This window comes from Scardinius erythrophthalmus (assembly GCF_964197995.2).
Source record: "Scardinius erythrophthalmus genome assembly, chromosome: 10".
NCBI lineage: Eukaryota > Metazoa > Chordata > Actinopteri > Cypriniformes > Leuciscidae > Scardinius > Scardinius erythrophthalmus.
Window position 1 is genome coordinate 24779768 of NC_138230.1, and position 22327 is coordinate 24802094.

At 42.9% G+C, this 22327-nt stretch overlaps 1 protein-coding gene across 1 annotated transcript in view; it reads right to left on the bottom strand.

The window, feature by feature from the left end:
• The window catches only part of maneal (mannosidase endo-alpha like), a 57509-nt gene extending 53003 nt beyond the window's left edge, over positions 1-4506 (bottom strand). Inside the window, exons 1-2 of the mRNA XM_081375846.1 lie at positions 3403-4506; positions 3129-3238 (exon numbers count right to left, since the gene is read on the bottom strand). Of these exons, the coding sequence (XP_081231972.1) occupies positions 3129-3238; positions 3403-3907 (615 nt within the window). The 5' untranslated portion in view covers positions 3908-4506. The remainder of the gene's footprint in view (positions 1-3128; positions 3239-3402) is intronic.
• Positions 4507-22327: the final 17821 nt, after the last annotated feature.

Genomic DNA, 22327 nt, shown 5'->3' on the forward strand with positions numbered 1-22327 from the left:
GTCTGTGAACAAAGTTTCAAAGAGCATGGACGGGCAGCCGAATCAACTGTTTGCTGCTATGCTGCTCGGATCAAATTCCAGTTGGACTGTGGGGCAACGTGCAACATCATACCCATAACTCTGGTAAATCCAGACATTCAAGTAGAGAAAACAGACCAGGTACTTGTGATGTACAACAAAAGTACACTGAAACCAGTAGGAAAATGCCAGTTGAGATTGAGATTGAGATTGAGATTGAGTTTATGGTCATTGATGCACACTCTGCAGTACTGTTACAGGGAAGCAAAGCAGTCCAGGGCATGAAACTAGTTAAAGTACAGTCTGAGAATATCCTGGAGGTGAATAATGTTGTAACAAAGATAGACAGAGATGATACAGTCGGCCAATAGAACAGATAACGAGTGAGTTCACAGATGTCATGTAAGATTCACGGTGTTGTGTAAGCGATTCACGGTGTCGTGTAATCGGCTCCTAAATTAATAACTAATAATTTTTACAAGTGAATCAATCAAAAAACTTACTTTAGCTGGACAGTAACTTTTTTCTAGAGCGGCTGTACAACCAAAACAATCTCTGTTCCATTAATATCCTATTATCACTGTAAAGCTGCTTTGAAACAATCTGTATTGTTCAAAGCACTATATAAATTAAGGTGACTTGACTTGTCTTGACAGATGTTTTCACAGGTGATTGTTGTCTGCCAGGCCGCTACAAGATAGAGATTGAACTTGGGGTGGAGCCAGTGAAACTCCCTAAGCGGAGAGTACCAGTCGTGGGGACATCTGGAGGAGAACTGAGCTGAACAATCTCCAAGAATGAGGTATAATCGTACCTGTAGAACAAAGCACAGACTGAATAAGCAGTCTTGTTGTTGCAAAGAACCCCAGCGGCAAGTTAAGTATGTGCACAGACCCCTGACCATTGAACAAAGCTTTAAAAAGGAGTCACTTCCCTCATCCCACAATCAAGGACATCTTGCCTGAGCTGTCAAAAGCAAGAGTATTCACAGTCTGTGATGTAAAAAATTGTTTCTGGCATGTTCCCTTCAAGATATCTCTTCACGTTTGCAATGCCTTATGGGAGATACAGGTGGTTAAGAATGCCTATAGAAATAAGCCTAGCACCTGAGGTTTTCCAGAGAATGCTGACCCAGGCGTTAGAAGGACCTCAGGTCGTACACAATTGCAGACGATGTGCTGATAGCAGGGGAAGGAGAAACAATGAAAAATGGCAAAGAAGGACTATGATCAAAACAGTTATTTCTACAATGTGGTGCATCTGAGACAGGCCTTTGTGCAGCATTGTTGCAGGGTGGAGAACCTGTAGATTTTGGTAGCCGTGCGTTCAGTATCAGTGATTCAGAGATAGAGAGTGTGAACATGATTCAATACCTCCCAATTTCTGATAAGAGAATAAAAGTAATCAGAGGTGAGACAGAAAAAAATGACACACTTCAGACACTGATAAAGACAAACAGAGAAGAATGGCCAACAAACAAAAGAAACATACCAAGCGAAATAGTTCACTACTACTCAATCCAGGATGACCTGTGCAGGATTGTGTTCAAAGGTGAAAGTGCTGTGATACCAGATGCACTCAGAAGTGACATGTTACACCGAGTTCACTCTGCACACATTGGTATAAAAATATGTTTGAGGAGAGCATGGGAAAGCCTCTATTGACCAGGTATGAATGTGCAGATAAAGAGATACATTGAGAAGTGTGATCCGTGTTAATCGCTGGAAATTAAACAACAGAAAGAACCGCTCCACCCACATGGACTACCTGAACGACCGTGGGCACAGATCTGTTTGTATTAAACAATCGTGACTATTTGATCACTGTGGATTATTTCTCAAATTTCTGGGAGGTTGTCAGACACAAAGTCTTCCAAGGTGATTAACAAGCTGAAAGCCCATTTAGCCAGGCAAGGCATACCTGACATAATTCCAACAGTTCAGTAAACGTTGTGAGGTTCAGCATAAAACATCATCACCTACCCACCCGCAAAGTAATGGAAAGGCAAAGTCTGCTGTCAAGACAGCAAAGTGCCTGATGCAGAGAGCCAAGATGTCAGGACGGGATCCATACCTGGCAATCTTAGATCATAGAAACTGAATGCTGAATGCAAGCCCTGCTCAGAGACTGTTAAGCCGGAGGACACACACACTCCTCCCAATACACACCAATCTGTTGACACCAAAAGTGGTAGACACAAGACAAGGACTGAGAATAAATCAAAGACAACAGGAAACTTACTACAACAGACACACAAAAGACATGAACATTCTGAAACCAGGTGATCAAGTGAGAGTACAACCAACATAGTCACAAAAGGTTTGGCAGCAAAAAAACAGTCCTGGAACCTGTCAACAAACATGCATACAGTTGAACTGGACAGAAGGAACAGAAGGTACATCTGACACATTGGTCATCAAGTTTTCATATATAGAGATAAATATTCAAGGTCATACTTGTGAAAAAAAGGAAGGATGTAACAATGTGACTGTTATCTAACTCATGTTGTAGCACGGACCCTTTTGTATGTGGCACCTTGAGAGTTGAATGCTGTTCAGTAAATGTTGAGTCACGGGCATATGGCGTCAGTCGGAGTTATTTATTTATTCACTCTGGAGAAAGAACAAGAGTGAGACAGGTTCTAGTAAAGAGTGAACCCAAGTTTGAATGCCCTTTAAAGTAACTATTTTCATTAACAGTAGGCCTATTCTTTGTCTGGATGGCTCAGCAGTATCAATATGAACAATTTTCATATGAAATGACAGGTCATATCACCATATTTTGCCAAGTCTAAAATAAAAACATTCAAAATAAAAAGATTACTTTTGTCTGTTTACTGACATCAGAGAGCCATGAACATGCAGATGTGTTGTTAAATTATATAAATCTGTAGAAAAAATTTTACATTTAAGGAGTTCAAGGCAGCTAACAAAAATGTTTAGGAGCACATGCTCTATGGTACTAATTTGCAATTTTTTAGGGGAAGATAAGGTACAAAGTTGTCCCTCTAAGGATACAAGCTGTACAGTGTTTAAAAAATGCATCAGAATGAAAATTCATAAACAGTGTTTGTGTAAGCAGGTACATTTTATGGATCTCTCACCAGTTACCTTGATACTGTGTCTATGGGCAGCGTCCATTACAGCTGGCACTAGATCCTCTGAGGGTTTGCCATGTTCATCTGCCATGTCAGGCGGGTACCAGGACAGGACCACCACACCTGGCATCAAAAGTGGAAATGCATTGCTCTACAAGCAACATTACGTCTATTTTAGTCTTTTAAAGATAAACAACCATTCACATTGCACTTTAATAGTCAAAGAAAAACAAATATTATAAATGTTAAATAATATAAATGAGCAAATTGAATTTTGGCTGTAAAACCTGTGGCCGCAGCTTCGATTTGCGCCATGTGAGATTCAATGACATCTGGATCTCTGGAGCTGTAGGGTCCCAGTTCAGGGTAATAACTGGACGCAATGTCGTCTGGAGGATTGTGTCGTCCTTTCGGGTGACTGGCAGCTATTTTGGGGTCCCAGTGTGGTACCAGTGCATGGTCCCAATGTATATAACTAGCATCCATCTGTGGCGAGCCATACCATAAATAATAGAAGATGTGAATGTCATAGAATATGCTGTGGTCAGGACCAGAGTTGGAGAACACTATCTTAGTGTCACTCCCCCCACCACCATTTTGACTTGCTGATTCAACTACATTATTGCGTCTCTGGTCTATTCGCTCTCCAACCAAAGGCATCAACTCCATTCCTGGAGCAAGATCCGAAAAACCATCAGTGGGTTTGAGGGTTCGTAGGCCCATCATAGTACCAAAAATGAACAAAGTGAACAATAAAAGAGCCACGCACGCTTTTCTGCGTAACCTGTTCATGGTCGCTGTCCGTGGTGCTAGAGAAGATAGTTCAAAAAGAGGTTAATATGGTCGAGGCCTCAAAAAGTAGGTTGTCAAATTCTTGTGTTCCATCTCCAATTCCAGTTTGCCCTCATGTCTATCAGACTTGCAATTTGGCACTCCGGGTTGGTCGCTTAGTCCTCGGCTCGTCAAGAAGCAATTATCTTTATCTCGTTAGCAAATTATAAAGATTTGGGAAAAAATAGCTAAGATTAATTTCTAAACATGCAAGGAGGATATTAAGCTGTCAAACCAGCCCACATTATTTATTACGGCATATTTATAACCTAACAGCACTATTACTAAATCAACAATGCACAACGAACGCGCCCGTTTGAATTCGACGCAAAAGCTTCCATGTATTTATCATCACATGCACCGTTTTGCTTCCCACACGCAAACTGAACGCTGTCCTCTCTCTCTCTCTCGTGTCCTCCCAAGAGTGGATCTTTTATTCTAATCCTTCTGCGCGGTTTAAAACACTTTCACGCCAAATGCACTGGCTTTGTGAAAACATCGGCTGATTTCTGTGAGTCTGTCGCCACTGTGCAGCTCATGATAAACCATCTCTTGTTACTGGAAGGTGGAGTCTCGTGGGTTTGTCACCATGCACGCATGCTCAAACAAAAACACAGGCTGTGTTCACAATGGCATGATGCTTACTGCATACTGAGCAGCAAACTATGTACTAAAAACTGCATACTATTAAAGTAGTATGTAAAACAGTACGTATTAGCCTATGCAATGATATGCATTTTTAAACAGTAGGCTACACTGTTGTTACCACTTTGTTTAATTCTGGCTATCATCTTTAATAAATATGATCATTTTACTTTTTTATTCAAATTTTGAGAGAAAACTTTTGCAAGTCATATACTAAATACTATTTTCAAACAGTAGGCTATTTGAAACAGAATACTATAATTATGCATTTCAAACATTGCTACATGACGTAGGCTACACTGCTGTCATTCAGTCAGATTAGTTGGAACCATTCGTTTTATATAGCCTCTTTGCAGTTTTATTCTATTTAGAATGATAGAAATGATAATAATTAGCAAAATATTTAATTTGGGCCATATGGCCATATGTGATGCTACAAACCATTGTTTTGTGGTTAGCCATTTTGGACAAAGACACTTGTTTTTACACAAAATAGTCCTATGTAATATCCTAGTTGACCTCCACCCCCAATCTCCCTCACTCAGTCCCGCCATAGATATCTCCTCGGTAGGTGTCATCATGAAAGTTCCACAAGTCCATTGCAGTCAATGGCAGAGAAGGTGAATCTCTATTTCTGAAGTCAAGTCCTCCCCACGTCCACAGCCCCGCCCCGCCCCATATGTGAAATCCCCGCCCCTATATGACGTTCTGCCCCACACAGGAAAGCTCACAGAAAATAGATTTAGTGCAGATTGCAGAATCATATTTGTTATCATCACACTAACGAAAATATTCCTTTCGCAACAACTGATTCGGACTCATCCATCATCCCAATAATTCGTAGTTTTTGAGTTCATGAGATTCTCAATCCCAACAGGTTTCAGTCCATCAAGCACTTCTTTCCAATTGAAACGTTTAAATAATATTGTTTGATTTCATGTAATATGCCTACTGCGCCGACATCTAGTGGAGGATAATGCAATAAACGGCTCTTATCTGGCGCTCCAGTTTAGTCAGAATGTAGGCTACAGCCCATCTGGCAAAGATGGTTTGCTAGATGCAGCGTCTTCAAATCTCATAACAAAAATGAGATCACAAATATTTCTAATCTGGGCAACATTTAGTGTTTGCTTGCGTACAAGCAAAAAGTGTTTGCTTGTTCTTATATTCATAATGTAATAATTTTCTCAAAACGTAATACAATCTTGAGCTCATAATATAATAACAATTTTTATATTATGAGACATTTATTACGTGTCGGTCTGTTTGTGTCATATATCCCGTTACCTGCTTCAGCCAATAGCAGCACTGAGTGCAATGTAAGATATCTGGTCAAATATTGCGCTGCAAAACATTACAGCTTTAAATTGTTAATGCTGGCGAATTACTATTGTATAAGTGAGATAATCCAAGTTACAGCAAAACAAAGTCTGCATGTACATCAGAGGGTATGTTGAAAAATACAGTTCAACTTACAATTGTGTACAGTGGTTATAAATACTCTAAACAACCCCCTTCAAACAGTTTACAACCTATGCAATGCCACTGAAAAAACAACTTCAGACTTAACCATGACACTTTTAATTTAGTACATAAATCTTAAAATGTATTTCTGGAATAAAATGACTCAAAATATTGGAACATTTCATGATTTTAATTAAACGGTTGTGTTCATAATGTAGCTTAATTAGCCTACTTTTAATGTCACAACTTATTTAACATAATTACATTTTGTGCTCAAATTTATTACATTGAAAGATAATTATTATATTGGAAAGGTCGTTTCACTTAGGCCTATACATTATGTGCTGGTATTACCTTATGAACTCTGATTACATTATACTTTGCTACAGTGTGTTCATAATGTAATACATTTCTCATACAATAACCTTTTACATTATGTGAAAAATTATTGCATTGGACAATCATTATTACATTGAGCGCAAGATTTTATTACATTTTGCAAAAATTATTACATAAATAATCTAATACCTATTACATTATGCCGTTATTACATTATGTTTTGTTATTACCTGCTACAGTCTTTATGCAATATTGTATAATCATGCAAGAATTCATAACTATGGCTATTAAACTAGTAGCCATGAATCAGCACTCCTAAATGAGTGTTTTAAAAATATTAGTGATAGTTGTAGCCTAACAGTTTTGTTGTTGTTGTTGTTGTTTTGTTTTTTTTAACAACAGTAAGTAACAAATTGCTGTTGCTTTGAGATATACAGCTTATACCAAAATGGTGTACATGAATATTCAGTACAAATAGTGTTGGTGTTACAACCTACCCTGCTACCTAGGTGTCACAAACTGCTCCGAGACATGATGGGAGATGTAGTCTGTGAGTGAACAAGATAGTCTGGTATGGAGTGTCCTCTGGTGGCTTTCAAGGGCACTCCAGCTGGTAACCGTTACATAGCCCCCCCACAAAGGAGCGGCTTCCAGATGCTCTAAAAAAAAAAAATTGTCCAGGAGGGAGGTGGAGCGGAGGTGGACCCGGGGGCGGGATGGAGGACCAGGCCCATGGAGCGGGAGCGGAAGAGGACCTGGAGACTGCGGCAAGACGGGAGGCCAGGGCGGAGCAGGCAGTGCAGGCGACCAGGGGGAGCAGGCAGTGCAGACGACCGGGGCGGAGCAGGCAGTCCAGGCAACCAGGGCGGAGCAGGCAGTCCAGGCGACCAGGGCGGAGCAGGCAGTGCAGGCGACCAGGGCGGAGCAGGCGACCAGGGCGGAGCAGGCAGTGCAGGCGACCAGGGAGGAGACGACCCTTCAGGCGACCATGGCACAGGAACAGGCTCAGGAACAGACACCGGCTCAGGAACAGGAACAGGCTCAGGGACAGACACCGGCTCAAGAACAGACACCGTGGCAGCGGCTATCTCTGCTGAGGGCTCAGGTTCAGGCGTGTCGACGGCCATCTCTGCTGAGGGCTCAGGTTCAGGCGTGTCGACGGCCATCTCTGCTGAGGGCTCAGGTTCAGGCGTGTCGACGGCCATCTCTGCTGAGGGCTCAGGTTCAGGCGTGTTGGCGGCCATCTCTGCTGAGGGCTCAGGTTCAGGCGTGTCGACGGCCATCTCTGCTGAGGGCTCAGGCGACGTGGCGGCGGCCATCTTGTCCTGAGACACTGGCTCGGCGGAGACCATCTTGTCCTGAGACACTGGCTCGGCGGCGGCCATCTTGTCCAGAGACACTGGCTCGGCGGGCGTGACGTGAACAGTCTCTGGATCGGCAGATGTGATGTGAACAGTCTCTGGATCGGCAGACGTGACGTGAACATTCTCTGGATTGGCAGACGTCACGTGAACAGTCTCTGGATCGGCAGACATCACGAGAACAGTCTCTGGATCGGCAGACGTGACGTGAACAGTCTCTGGATTGGCAGACGTGACGTGGAGATACTCAGACTTGGCCGGCATGACGTGAAGAGATTGAGGAACGGCGGCCATCTTAGGATATGGCCCTGGAATGGTGGTCGCGGTAAGACGAGACCCTGGGATGGTGGTCTCGGCAGAACGAGACTCTGTTTGGGCGGCCCTCTTGGCAGTACGTGCTGACATCAGCGCTGGATCTGTCACGTTGGAAATTAAGTGTCTTTTTGGTCACTTTTAAACAGAAAATCTAAAGAAAATTTAACATATACAGAAAGATAATACAAATATAATTTCACTCACCAAGCCTGTCACTTGAAGCAAATATCTTCTTAAATGTCCGCGCCAGCGAGCGCGTTGGGCCGTTTAGTGAAACTGACGCAAATAACAGTTTAAATAAATAAAATAATGATTTAAACTATGTTTTACTTCTGATATAAACATTTAGATGAAATATGCCATTCAAATTAATGGAGTTAAGCACTTAAAGGTCCCGTATTATGCCCCTTTTCACAAGATGTAAAATAAGTCTCTGATGTCCCCAGAGTGTGTATGTGAAGTTTCAGCTCAAAATACCCAACAGATCATTTTTTTACAGCATGTTTAAATTGTCATTTTTGGGGCTCAGAAAAACGCGCTGTTTTAGTGTGTGCCCTTTAAATGCAAATAAGCTGCTGCTGGACGACCCAGGGGGCGGAGCTTCATGAGCTCGCGCTCAGTCTCTCAGGACAATCTCATCTCACGGAATGATGATAATATCAGAAACTCTCAGTAACGGTGTTCATTTCGAGTCGGACAATAATGCCTACAGAGTCAGAGTGCTGTATAGAGATGAAACAGGTATAGTTTAGTAGTTTAATTACAGTTATTATAACGTATTTGTCATATGTATCCATTATTTATTAAAGGTCCTGTTCTTCGTGATCCAATGTTTCAAACTTTAGTTAGTGTGTAATGTTGTTGTTAGAGTATAAATAATATCTGTAAAATTATAAAGCTCATAGTTCAATGCCAAGCGAGATATTTTATTTAACAGAAGTCGACTACAGTGAACGGCTCGTTTGGACTACATCCCTCTACTTCCTTCTTTAATGACGTCATTAAAACAGTTTTTTGACTAACCTCCGCCCACAGGAATGCTCCCTCAACTCTACGAAATTCGTTTATGTACTTGCGCACTTCTTATAACTTACTTTGTTTACTCAGCTCTTATGGTGATTTTCTGAAGTAAAACTGACGCTTCATCTTTTGTGTGATGTACAATAAACTTTATTAAACTCATCAGTATATGTTTGATCATCATTCAGACCGCAGACTTGTAGGCTATTAATAAATAATGGATACATACAAGCAGATGACAAATACGTTATAATAACCGTAATTAAACTACTAAACTATACCTGTTTCATCTCTATACAGCACTCTGACTCTGTAAGCATTATTGTCCGACTCGAAATGAACACCGTTACTGAGAGTTTCTGATATTATCATCATTCCGTGAGATGAAATTGTCCTGAGAGACTGAGCGCGAGCTCATGAAGCTCCACCCCCTGTGCCGTGCAGCAGCAGCTTATTTGCATTTAAAGGGCACACACTAAAACAGCGCGTTTTTCTGTGACCCAAAAAATGACAATTTAAACATGCTGTAAAAAATGATCTGTTGGGTATTTTGAGCTGAAACTTCACATACACACGCTGGAGACATCAGAGACTTATTTTACATCTTGTGAAAAGGGGCATAATACGGGACCTTTAATAGCCTACAAGTCTGCTGTCTAAATGATGATCAAACATATACTGATGAGTTTAATAAAGTTTATTGTACATCACACAAAAGATGAAGCGTCAGTTTTACTTCAGAAAATCACCGTAAGAGCTGAGTAAACACAGTAAGTTATTAGAAGTGTGCAAGTACATAAACGAATTTCGGTAGAGTTGAGGGAGCATTCCTGTGGGCGGAGGTTAGTCAAAAAACGGTTTTAATGACGTCATTAAAGAAGGAAGTAGAGGGATGTAGTCCAAACAGGCCGTTCGATGTAGGCGACTTCCTATAAATAAAATATCTCGCTTGGCATTGAACTTTGAGCTTTATCATTTTACAGATATTATTTATACTCTAACAACAACATTACACACTAACTAAAGTTTGAAACATGGGATCACGAAGAATGGGACCTTTAAACATGAAATCGTCTCGGGTTACGTATGTAACCCTCGTTCCCTGAGTAGGGAACGAGACGCTGCATCGATACTCGATACTTTGGGGAATGCCTTCGGCATGAAGCGTCTGAAGTCTACTATACAACTATTCCAATCTTGATTGGTGCAACGTCATTACGTCACGCGTGACGTCGCATGTGACGGTGATCCGGAAGCTATAAAACGGTCACAGGAACCAGGAAGTGTTAGCTTCTAATTGGTCAAAGCAAGTCGTTCTCAGGGCGCGAAAAGTATGGCCGAGTGATGCAGCGTCTCGTTCCCTACTCAGGGAACGAGGGTTACATACGTAACCCGAGACGTTCCCTTTCGTAAAGGGAACTCCCGCTGCATCGATACTCAATACTTTGGGGAACGAATACCCACGCCGCCATACTGAGAGAAAAACGCCCTGGTACAAAGCATCTGGTACATCTCACGGACGATAGAATAAGTAGAGTACAGATCCAAACTAGCTTGTCATAAGATTTGGTTGTAAAAAAGAGGAGGTCTGGAACTAGAGGCTCGACTGACCTCCTGGATGGGAGCCCCATACAAATAGAAAGCATTGGATAAGAGGTGAAGGCAAAAGCGCACCTTATACTTCAGATAAGCCTATTGGTTTATAGATAGCCAGCTGCTCTCTTAGTAATGAAGGGAAATAGCTCCTAACCCTGACCTAGCTAGATGGACTGACTCCTTTCAGCCTGAGGCCTATATAGAACCCTCCAAGGCTATGACCTTGACCATCCGACACATGCGATGGAGGATAGAATACCTTGAAGAATCATAATTATTACCCACCGGCACCTCAGTACCGGAGCAAAAAACGATGCAGAGTGGCTCCTCCAGTAGTAAGTGAGAGGGGGCAGCATCACCACTCTTCCAGGGAGTAAGATAAACAGGAAACCGACTCATTAGATTCTTCTATATATATTTATATATACTCATACATATAATATATGTCATCCACAGGACATGATGGGTGCCAGGGATACCCCATCAGCCTGATGCCAATAAGCTGGACGAAAGGATTTATCCTCCAATCTACAGGAACATGGAGTTTGAGTGGGAATGTCCCTACATATACACCCTTAGAGGCTTGCAGAGGGCACTAAGGCCGCCACAGAGGCCCTAAGCATGAACGGGAGGTCCCGTTAGAGAGTAGGATGGAACACCAGAACTGAAGCCAGTGGGCAGTAATAACACTGGGTTCGATGCCCTCCCTAACTTAATTGTTTAGTTCCTAGTAGAATGAGGTTCTAGAATGGCTGTCCTAAACACCTCAGTGGAAAGGCAACCTGATTATGGATGGGACCCCCTCAGGGGCCAGACCCATAGTCTCCATAACTCTGGTCTGGGATGAAATATTGTACCATCAGCCTGGGACAGAAGATCTCTCCTAACAGGAATTTTCTATGGAGGACTCTCCAGGAGACTATTAAGGTCCGAAAACCAAATTCGGGCCGGCCAGTACGGAGCTACAAGGAGTAGTCTCACTCCGTACCTCCTGACCCTTTCTAGAACCCCAGGGAGCAGAGCGATCGGGGGAAAAGCATACAGAAGTGACCTCGGCCACCTCTGTACCATGGCATCCAAACCCAAAGGAGCTGGATGTGAGAGAGAGTACCAGAGCGGGCAATGAGAGTTCTCATAAGAAGCGAACAGGTCAACCTCCGCCCGGCCAAACTCTCTCCATATAAGCTCAACCACTTCAGGGTGGAGCCGCCATTCCCCGGGCCACAGCCCCTGCCTCGACAGGATGTCTGCTCCCATATTTTCAACCCCAGGAATATAAATGGATCTCACAGAGAGAAATTTGCCCTGGGACCAAAGAAGGATTTGATGCGCAAGTCTACAAAGAGGGCGAGATCTCAAACCTCCTTGGCGGTTGATATACGAGACCACCGACATATTGTCTGTCCTAACGAGAACATGATGGCCTCTGGGGTATACAAGGAAGTGCCTCAAGGCAAAGAATACAGCCAACATCTCCAAACAATTAATATGTAATGAGAGATGATGGTCCTTCCAAGCACCTCGGGTGTAACGGCCCTCCATAACCGCACCCCAGCCCGTGAGGGAAGCATCCGTGGTAAGAGTTCTTCTCTCACATGGTGCTCCCAAAACCGGACCTTGAGACAGGAACCATGGTTTCTTCCACATGACCAGAGAACGAAGACATCTGTGCGTAACTCTGATCGTGCGAAAAGGGTTTCCCAGAGGAGAAAATCCCTTGTTCCTGAGCCACCACTGCAGGGCCCTCATATGAAGCAGACCAAAGGGAATTACCGTGGAAGCTGCAGCCATAAGCCCCAAAATTCTCTGAAAATGTTTTACAGTGATAGCCTGGCCTAACCTGATACTCTTCATTGTGTTTAAAATGGTTTCAATACGAGCGGGAGACAACTGTGCCCGCATCGTGACTGAGTCCCACTCTACTCCCAGGAACGTAGTCCTCTGAAGAGGAGTCAATGAACTCTTCTTTACATTGAGTCTCAGCCCCAAGCACCTCAAATGGTTCAAAACAACATCTCGATGTTGAATTGCCAGTTCTTCCGACTGAGCTAAAATAAGCCAGTCATCTATATAATTCAGGATACTGTCACCGGGTGACGAAGGCGGAACCAAAAACTATCAGTGCGTGTTTCCCTTGGGGAGCACTTCTGGGGTAACACCAGGCCGGTTCCGGTTTGCTGTCATGGCCGACTGGGAAGGTGAACAAGGGAAATTAGCGCCAGCTGCATCAAGTCGGAGTTGATTGCGGTGGAGATTGGGACAGTAATTCGGGAGGGAATAAAAAGAGATTTGAGAATCTGAAGAGGGGGAAAAAAGGGCACGATGAGAGGTGAGGCGCGCAGCACGTGAGCGGCCGTGGCCGCGGTCGCGGCGGGAGGCCGCGGGAGAGAGTGGACGAGAGAGAGACAGACGAGAGAGAGACAGACGAGAGAGACAGATGAGAGAGCCAGAGGGAACTTCGGCTGGAATGCGGGCGGAGGCCTTGGTACACTGTGGGTCTGTTGAGTTGCAGTTTTATTGTGGAAATGAGCACGAGTGAAACCTTACAGTGTGTGGTGGAAAAGTGAGTGTGGGAATTGTTTTTGCTGTTCACTCGCAATCACAGCTGTCTGTTCCTCCCTCTGTCTGAGTCCAGTGAAGAGCCTGCTAATGCTGGAAGAGCCTGCTAATGCTTGAGTTACACGTGTCTGTTCCTCCCTCTGTCTGAGTCCAGTGAAGAGCCTGCTAATGCTTGAAGAGCCTGCTAATGCTGTGAGTTACACGTGTTTGTTCCTCCCTCTGTCTGAGTCCAGTGAAGAGCCTGCTAATGCTGGAAGAGCCTGCTAATGCTGTGAGTTACACGTGTCTTTTCCTCCCTCTGTCTGAGTCCAGTGAAGAGCCTGCTAATGCTGGAAGAGCCTGCTAATGCTGTGAGTTACACGTGTCTGTCCCTCCCTCTGTCTGAGTCCAGTGAAGAGCCTGCTAATGCTGTGAGTTACACGTGTCTATTCCTCTCTCTGTCTGAGTCCAGCGAAGAGCCGGCTAATGCTTGAAGAGCCTGCTAATGCTGTGAGTTACACGTGTTTATTCCTCTCTCTGTCTGAGTCCAGTAAAGAGCTGGCTAATGCTCGAAGAGCCTGCTAATGCTGGAAGAGCCTGCTAATGCTGTGAGTTACACGTGTCTATTCCTCCCTCTGTCTGAGTCCAGTGAAGAGCCTGCTAATGCTGTGCCGAGAAACACGAAGAGAACGCTGAAGAGAATGCGGAAGCTGTGGATTATGTCCATTCCTCTCTCTGTCCGAAGGTGCTGAGAAACGCGAAGAGAATGCGGAAGCTGTGGATTATGTCCATTCCTCTCTCTGTCCGAAGGTGCTGAGAAACGCGAAGAGAATGCGGAAGCTGTGGATTATGTCCATTCCTCTCTCTGTCCGAAGGTGCTGAGAAACGCGAAGAGAGCGCTGAAGAGAATGCGGAAGCTGTGGATTATGTCCATTCCTCTCTCTGTCCGAAGGTGCTGAGAAACGCGAAGAGAACGCTGAAGAGAATGCGGAAGCTGTGGATTATGTCCATTCCTCTCTCTGTCCGAAGGTGCTGAGAAATGCGAAGAGATACATGAAGAGAGAACTTGAACTGGAAAGACTTTTAACATTGTTTTTATTATTTAATAAAGAGTATATTTATTTTGAATGCTGTGTCTGCCATGTCCTTCGTGTCCACGGCCGGCTCCTCAGGGGCGGCACGCAAGCGAAGGGGTGGGCGGCCCGCTGGCGCTCCACCCCGACCTGTGACAATACGAATCCCCTGAAGTCTCAAAGGAGCAAGGGAAGCATCCATACATTTAGTGAAGGTGCGAGGGGATAAGGCTAGGCCGAACGGAAGAACTCTGTATTGATAAGCTTTTCCCCCAAAAGCAAATCTAAGAAACTTCCTATGATGTGGGATGATGGAAATATGAAAATACGCATCCTTAAGATCTATCGTAACAAACCAGTCCTCAGATCTGATTTGTTGAACGATCATAGGTATAGTTAACATTTTGAATTTAAAAATTGAAAAAGATTTATTCAATACCCTAAGATCTATAATGGGACGCAACCCCCCATCCTTTTTTGGAACTATGAAGTACCGGCTGTAGAACCCGGAATCCCTCTGCTCTAAGGGCACATATTCTATGGCCTCCTTAGCTAGGAGAGTCTAAACTTCATCTTCCATCACCTGAGCCTGATCAGGAGCTACCAGTGTATGAATAACGCCACTAAACTTAGGTGGTCTAAACTGGAACTGGATTCTATATCCCTTCTCAACTGTATTCAGGACCCACTGAGATATATTTTGAAGACCTTTCCAGGTGTCTAAATAATCTACTAAGGGAATCAGTCTCTCAGGACTGACCTCAGGTGCTATATTCACATCTGTATCCCTTTCCTTATTTTTGTATTTATTTTTATTATTATCGGTGACCTGAAGCAGTTTTCTGGCAGGAGCTAACCGAATCATTTTTTCTACAGGCCTCGTGAGAGGTAGCGAACGTTTTAACCCACTAGATGTTATAGAAATATTCTGTGTGATACGTTCGCTGGAACTCGATGCGTCCCGAGGCGCACTCGGCGGCGGGAAGCAACATCGATTTCCTGAGGGCTCCGCGGAGCGAAGTTTTAAAAAGCCTACGTGGAGGGGGATGCCCTCAGAGGCCTCGGTGTCCCGTCATGGCCTCTTAGCCGAAGCCTTCTTCGCCTGAATAACAGTCCTCAGATCTGTTTTCGGCTTAGAAGACTTCGACTGAGGGTGTTGCTTCTGCCTCCAGGCCCCTTGGGGGGGAGCACGAGAAGCAACACTCTCCTTCTGCCTCAGCAGGTGTGAGGAGCTGGCGGCGGCCTCCTGGGACTGCCCCTGGCAGCAGACCCACGAGACCTGGAACGACGGCGGGGGATAAGCTCCTTAAATGTGGCTGACTGTCGCTTCGCCTCCTGAAACCTATCGACGACTTGGTTGACTCCGTCGCCGAAAAGGCCAGAAGGCGAAAGCGGGGCATCGAGGAGACAAGCCCTGTCCTTGTCCCCGATGCCCGACAGATTCAGCCACAGGTGTCTCTCCGTAGCTACCAATGCTGCCATGGAGCGGCCGATGGCGCGGGCCGTCTCCTTGGTAGCACGGAGAGACAAGTCAACCACTCGACGCATCTCCCTGATGTCTTCGAAGGCGACCTCCCCGCTGTCGTCCACCTCTTTGAGGAGGTCGGCCTGGTATGCATGCAACAGCCCCATCGTATGCAGACAACTACCAGCCCGACCTGCCGCCATATATGCCTTTCCCACCAAGGCCGATGTTGTACGGCAGGGCTTGGTGGGAAGCGTCGGAGCCCGCAGGGATGATGCAGCGTCAGGGGAGAGGTGCGATGCAAATGACTCTTCAACCCTGGGCATCATCCCATAGCCCTCCTCCCTAGCACCCAATATATTGGAATATAAATGAACATTGGGGCCAGATATGCGTGAGGAGAAGGGCTTATCCCATGATCACGGTCACAACCTCTAGCAGCTCCTCAAATGCAGGGGAATGGACTGATGTTTGATTTTCACATTCCCCCGCGTCGATGCTCATACTCTCCAATTCCTCAGAACCAGAGAGTTCGAGCATCGGTCCCGCTACCGGGGCGGAAGAAGCCGCAGCGCGGGCTTCCGCACCCTGAGCGGAACTACGGGAACTAGCTTCAGAATGCTGAGAAAGGGCCGAAGCCGTCTCAGCATTATCCACTAGATCCCGTTGCGATCCCCATGAATGCAGACGCCGCGCTGCCTCGACAGACGCGGGACCTGATCCACGAGGATCGCGGGGCTGGCCGGATTCATTGAACATAGCTCGCCGGGAGCGGAGCGTTCTCAGGGGCATGATTTCACAGTTAGCACAGACAGCGCCCTCGAGCGCTGTCTGTGCATGCTCCACTCCCAAACAAACTACACACAGTGAGTGTGTGTCACCCTCGGCGAGAAAACATGGGCAAGGGGACGCACATTGTCTGAACTGCTTTTTCTCGGCCATACTCATACCATATAATAAACTCTTTCCTCAATATAACGGGACAAACAACACCAAATAAGACAGACAAGTTGTACATAGAGCGCTTGCTGAAGACCAGAAGCTAACACTTCCTGGTTCCTGTGACCGTTTTATAGCTTCCGGATCACGGTCACATGCGACGTCACGCGTGACGTAATGACGTTGCACCAATCAAGATTGGAATAGTTGTATAGTAGACTTCAGACGCTTCATGCCGAAGGCATTCCCCAAAGTATCGAGTATCGATGCAGCGGGAGTTCCCTTTACGAAAGGGAACATTACTGAGTTACAACATTTTTATATTCAAATTCAGTCAATAGAAATATTTGTTGTGGATGCGGTGTTTTTGAACACTTTTCCTCTGGCATGCTGTGTTTTAATGTTTTAACCACAGAGATAACTGCTTATCATGATAATACCAGATTGTCTGAGAAAATAGTTTCGTGCAAATAATGCCCAAGGCCTATCTGTTTCCATTAAAAATATCAATTAAAAATACAATTCGGCCAGTGGAAAAGATTGAAAAAAACTTTCTCTGAAATGTATTTTACACTATTTGATTTATGTATTCAAAAACAAGGCAAGGATAGGCAACTACTTGATTTTTATTAATGTAATGTGTCTTGTACCGTTAAACGTTATCACGTCATCACAAATCCCTTTGTGCACCAATTACATCACATATTTGGGAATCAATGTTTCCGCCAAGCTGCCAGAGTTGTTTGCACTCAACTATACCCCATTGCTTAAAAAAATAGATGACGATCTTCAATGTTGGATGAAATTACCATTATCAATCATGGGCAGAATATCAGTAACAAAAATGTCTATAATCCCAAAAATAAACTACTTATTTTCGATGATTCCAACACAGCCCACTCGTATCTGGTTCAAATCTTTAGATTCAATTATTACAAAATTCTACTGGAAAAACAAGACCCCAAGAATTAAATTAACAACCCTACAGAAACCAAAATCACAAGGTGGATTAGAGGCACCACATTTTTATAATTATTTTCTGGCAAATCAACTCCAAAACATATACAAATGGATTCAACCTAACTCTTCAGAATACACATGGCAAGATATTGAACAATCAATCTGCAAAGACATTAGCATCTCAGAATTACCTTTTCACAGTCAATCAATCAAAAAACATCACTGTTTTAAAATGTCAACAATAGGAGCAACTCTGACAGCCTGGTGGAAGTTCCATCAGATCACAAATTCCCCACTCATACCATGTAAATACACCCCAATTTGGAATAACCCAGATTTTTTAGCTAACAAGAAGCCACTAAACTTTCGCACATGGGCAGATAAGGGAATCACACAACTACAGCATATTATTAATAATAACAACCTGGCACCATTTTCCCATATAGCCCAGACATACAGCATCGGGAGTAATTGCTTCTTGGAATATTTACAAATCAAATCGTCAATTAAATCAAAATTACTTAACCAACCAATCAATCTAGACCTTTCCCCTCAAATATCCGAGTTTATTAATATATCTTCCTCCAAAAAATTACTCTCCAAAATATACAAAATGATATCAAAATCAGACTGGGAAATGGGAAATGGGAATCAGACTTATCCATTACTCCCAATGCTGATTTTTGGACTCAAATTTGCAAAAACATATACTCCATGACTAAAAATGCTAACTTACAACTCATACAGTATAAAGTACTTCACAGAACTCATCTAACGGGCAGAAATTATTTAAAATGGGTTTCACCTCAGAGACATGTTCACATTGCACACAAAACACTCCTGACACTTATCTTCACGCCTTATGGCATTGCACCTCAATTAAAACATTTTGGGAAAAGGTTACCGACTCACTCTCCAACTTTATGAGATGTCACATCCCACTGTCTCCCTCCCTATGCATACTAGGTGACATATCCACAATAGATATAAATAATTCAAATGGTCAATTACTATTGGTGTTCCTAACTATCGCCAAGAAAACTATCCTCATAAACTGGAAATCAAGAAATACCATTTACATTTCATTGTGGAAAAACTTATTAACAGAATACATCTCTATTGAAGATCCTCTTTGTCTGGAGTCATTCCCCAACAACACCTTCATCAGTACTTAAACAAGAGGTGGGGGGGGGGGGGGGGGGAGATAGAAACTGTGTCTAATACTTAAATTAAATATCCAAGGGAAGGGAAAAGGGGGAGAGAGGGAAGCGGAAGGAAGAAGGAAAAGGAAAAAAAAAGAAAAAAAGAAAGAGTTTACGTACTGCTTTATTTCCCAAACTTTTTTTTTTTGTTGTTCTTTTATTTATTAAAAATGTATTATTTAAAAAACAAACAAAAAAAAAACACAAAGAAAAACACAGATTGAAAGAGGAAAAGAAAAAAAATAGGAGGGAGGGGGAGGTGAGAAGGAAGAAAGGAAGGAGGAGAAGAAGAAAAAAAAAAAAAAAAAAAGCTTCATTGGTAAGGGTGACGTGGGCATGGCAACCTGGGCATTGCACTGGACTGATCCATGCTGAACGTCATACCTTTTTAATGCATCACAAAGCAAGTGACACACACTATGCACTTCAAGGCTGATCATATAACTTCCACCTCCTCATATAATTATTAATGTTGTTATTTTATTATTATTATCAATATGAGTATATTATATTTATCACTATTTACCTCTTTCAGTCTTATTACTACTACTACTATTATTATTATTATTGTAATATATATATATATATACTCCTTTTTTTTTGCTCTTTCCTTTTCCTCTTATTATTATTATTATTATTATTATTATTATTATTATTATTTGTCCTCTCCCTGATTTCCCAACCTTCCCTCACCTCTTCATTACTATCATTAATATCATTACTATCATTACTATCATTAATATTATTACTTATACTTTTGTTTTCATTACTATTATTACTGTTCTGATTTGTCCTTCTGTTATCTTATTATCATTACTATCAAGTATTTATACCATTGTCATTATTCAAGTTGCTGATGTAGTAGTAGTAGCAGTTATGTAGTAGTAGAGATTGTAGTAGTAGTTGTGGTTGTAGTTGTAGCAATTATTGTAGAAGTAGAGATTGTAGTAGTAGTTGTGGTTGTTGAAGTAGTAGTTGTAGTAGTAGACGTTATAGTATTTTTAGTAGTCACTCCTTACCACTGACTGATTTCTTTATATTTGTTTTATTTATATCTGTTATTTGTTTTCATATACTGACTTATACATGTTTATGTATGTATGTTTATTTGCATATATATATCTTCCTTTTTTTTTTTTCTCTATCTCTTGTTCTTCAAAGTATGTACTGTGACACGTCCACCCAGTTACCTTTACATGCACACATGCACACACGCACACACACAAACGCACGCATCTGTCAGTTCCTGACTGTATTGGTTTTGTTTTGCTTGTTTGTTTGTTTGTTTATTTGTTTTCCCTGTTTGTGATCCCAATTTATGTACATCTTGCATATTCTAATAAAAAAAAAAAAAAAACTTATCACGTGGATGAATAATCATATGCAAATGATATGCAGATGAGGATCTGCATAGTAAAACTAGGCGTTGTAAGCTCCATATATGGTTATTTCGGGGAGGAGACGCATGTGCGCACAATCTTCCACTGACTGGGATTTATAAAGTGAATTCTGCGCAGGTTCTGGCGTACGAACGGTTTTATAAATCCGAATATTTTTTGCGTACGCCATTTTTGGCTTTCGGCGCACGTACACTTTTAGTAAGGTTCCTACGCACAGTTTTATAAATGAGACCCCAGAGCATTAACTGTGGTTTTAAACTACTGTTTATTGTCAGAACATTTCATGACAAACACTTGCCAAACAGGTGAACATTTCACAAATCTGAGGTAGAACATTCAAACATTTGTCATTTTTCCTTTAAAAATAAATATATTTATGCAGTTTCTGCATGTGCTATTTTTTTTTTGGTAAAATGTAATATTCTGACTGTTTGAGTTTTATTAAACTTAACCATTGGTCATCCAGTATCATGCATTTAGATCATGACAACCACAGATGAAACCAGACATACCCTGTAGCACCTCACTATCATGGCAAAATGTAACTTTATGGTTTCTATGGTATTTGTATGAAAAACAGTAGCCTAAATACATTATTAAATACTGTAATTATATTCCATTAGTCCTTTAATACATTGTCTACATTTATAATATAATACAATTCAGTATATCCCACATTTCATGGTGCAGTTAATATTTACAGGCTAACGTTACAGTAAATCCATGGTAAAGTTAAATGATGGGAATTTGTAGACGGAAAAGCCTTCTGACATTATCGTTGCGCACAGTGTTTCTCCTGTTTGTCAGCGCTGTTTCATCTGCCTTTAAACTGGTTTAAATCACTGAGACATTTGTGTTCTTCGCTGAATTCAAGCGCTTCTCACTGGATTTCGTGACCGAGAGCGATCAGAGTAAACGCATAGTGAGCTCGCACTCAGGGGGGCATGGATTTCTATTATTTTGGAGGTACCCCCGGGCGCCGCCATTGGCTAGCGGACCCCCACCTGCTGTTAGCATCCCATTGACTCCCATTCATTTTGGCGTCACTTTGACAGCGAATAACTACACATCTAAGGCGTTTAAAGACACCATTTGTCCATTATTTATTTCTAAAGAAACACGAAAATGTATAAAAGGCTTCTACCTTGTAGCTTACGTTACGGCCCCGTAGAAGCAGTTTTTGTAAAAATAGGCTAACGATTGCGTCATAGCCACGCGACTATCTGTCTCACAGTAGGAAATTACCGTATGGACAGGAGGAGAAGCTCGCGCGCAATCGGGAGGACGTGGAGGCAAAATGACAAAGTAATTAATCAGAACACCTACTAAAATTTTCTCCTGCTCCTATCTCATGGACACCTCCTACTCACACTCTCCGTCTCTGCAAGTCTCGGAAGGGAATGATTCAGATTTCTCTTGACACAGCTACTAGAAGACAGACGGTTTGCTCACGTGACATCTACGTCGTCAAGCTCAGTTTGAGTCTGCGCAGTACGCTCGACCCCCAGGAAGTAAGAGTTTCTAATTGGCTTCACTTTGTCTCCGTTGAATCCAATGGGGTCGCTGTGTCCATTTCTTTTACTCGGTGTTTCTCAATATGCGTTCTTCAGCGATCTTGCGTCCTTGTGTTCTCGTTTTACGTCATCATTAACCGTCGAAGTTCAGACCCAATTCTCAAGAACGCAAGTACAGAGGACGCATGAAAGAACCCGGATGTGTTCTTGATACCGAGGATGCATCGAATGCAGACTTGAGCTAGTACTCGCCTGGTGTCCCAGAAGTCATTGCGGCCGGTTCCGAGTTCGTCCTTCCAAGGAAGCTTGGCAAGACCGGTCTCCAGGAGAACACAAGTCCGTTCTCTGCGTTCTTGGAATTGAGAAACAGCCACTGTCTATGCTCGCGCTGCGCTGCAGTTTGGACTTTGAGCCGAGCGGATAAATGGTCCGTGTGGTTGCACGGTTCAAATGAGTTTCGTTCCGCTTTTGGCGCATAAACATTATCGAACATTTATCGACCTCTTGATATCGTTTTATCGAGAAAAATTATATTGCGATAATTATCGTT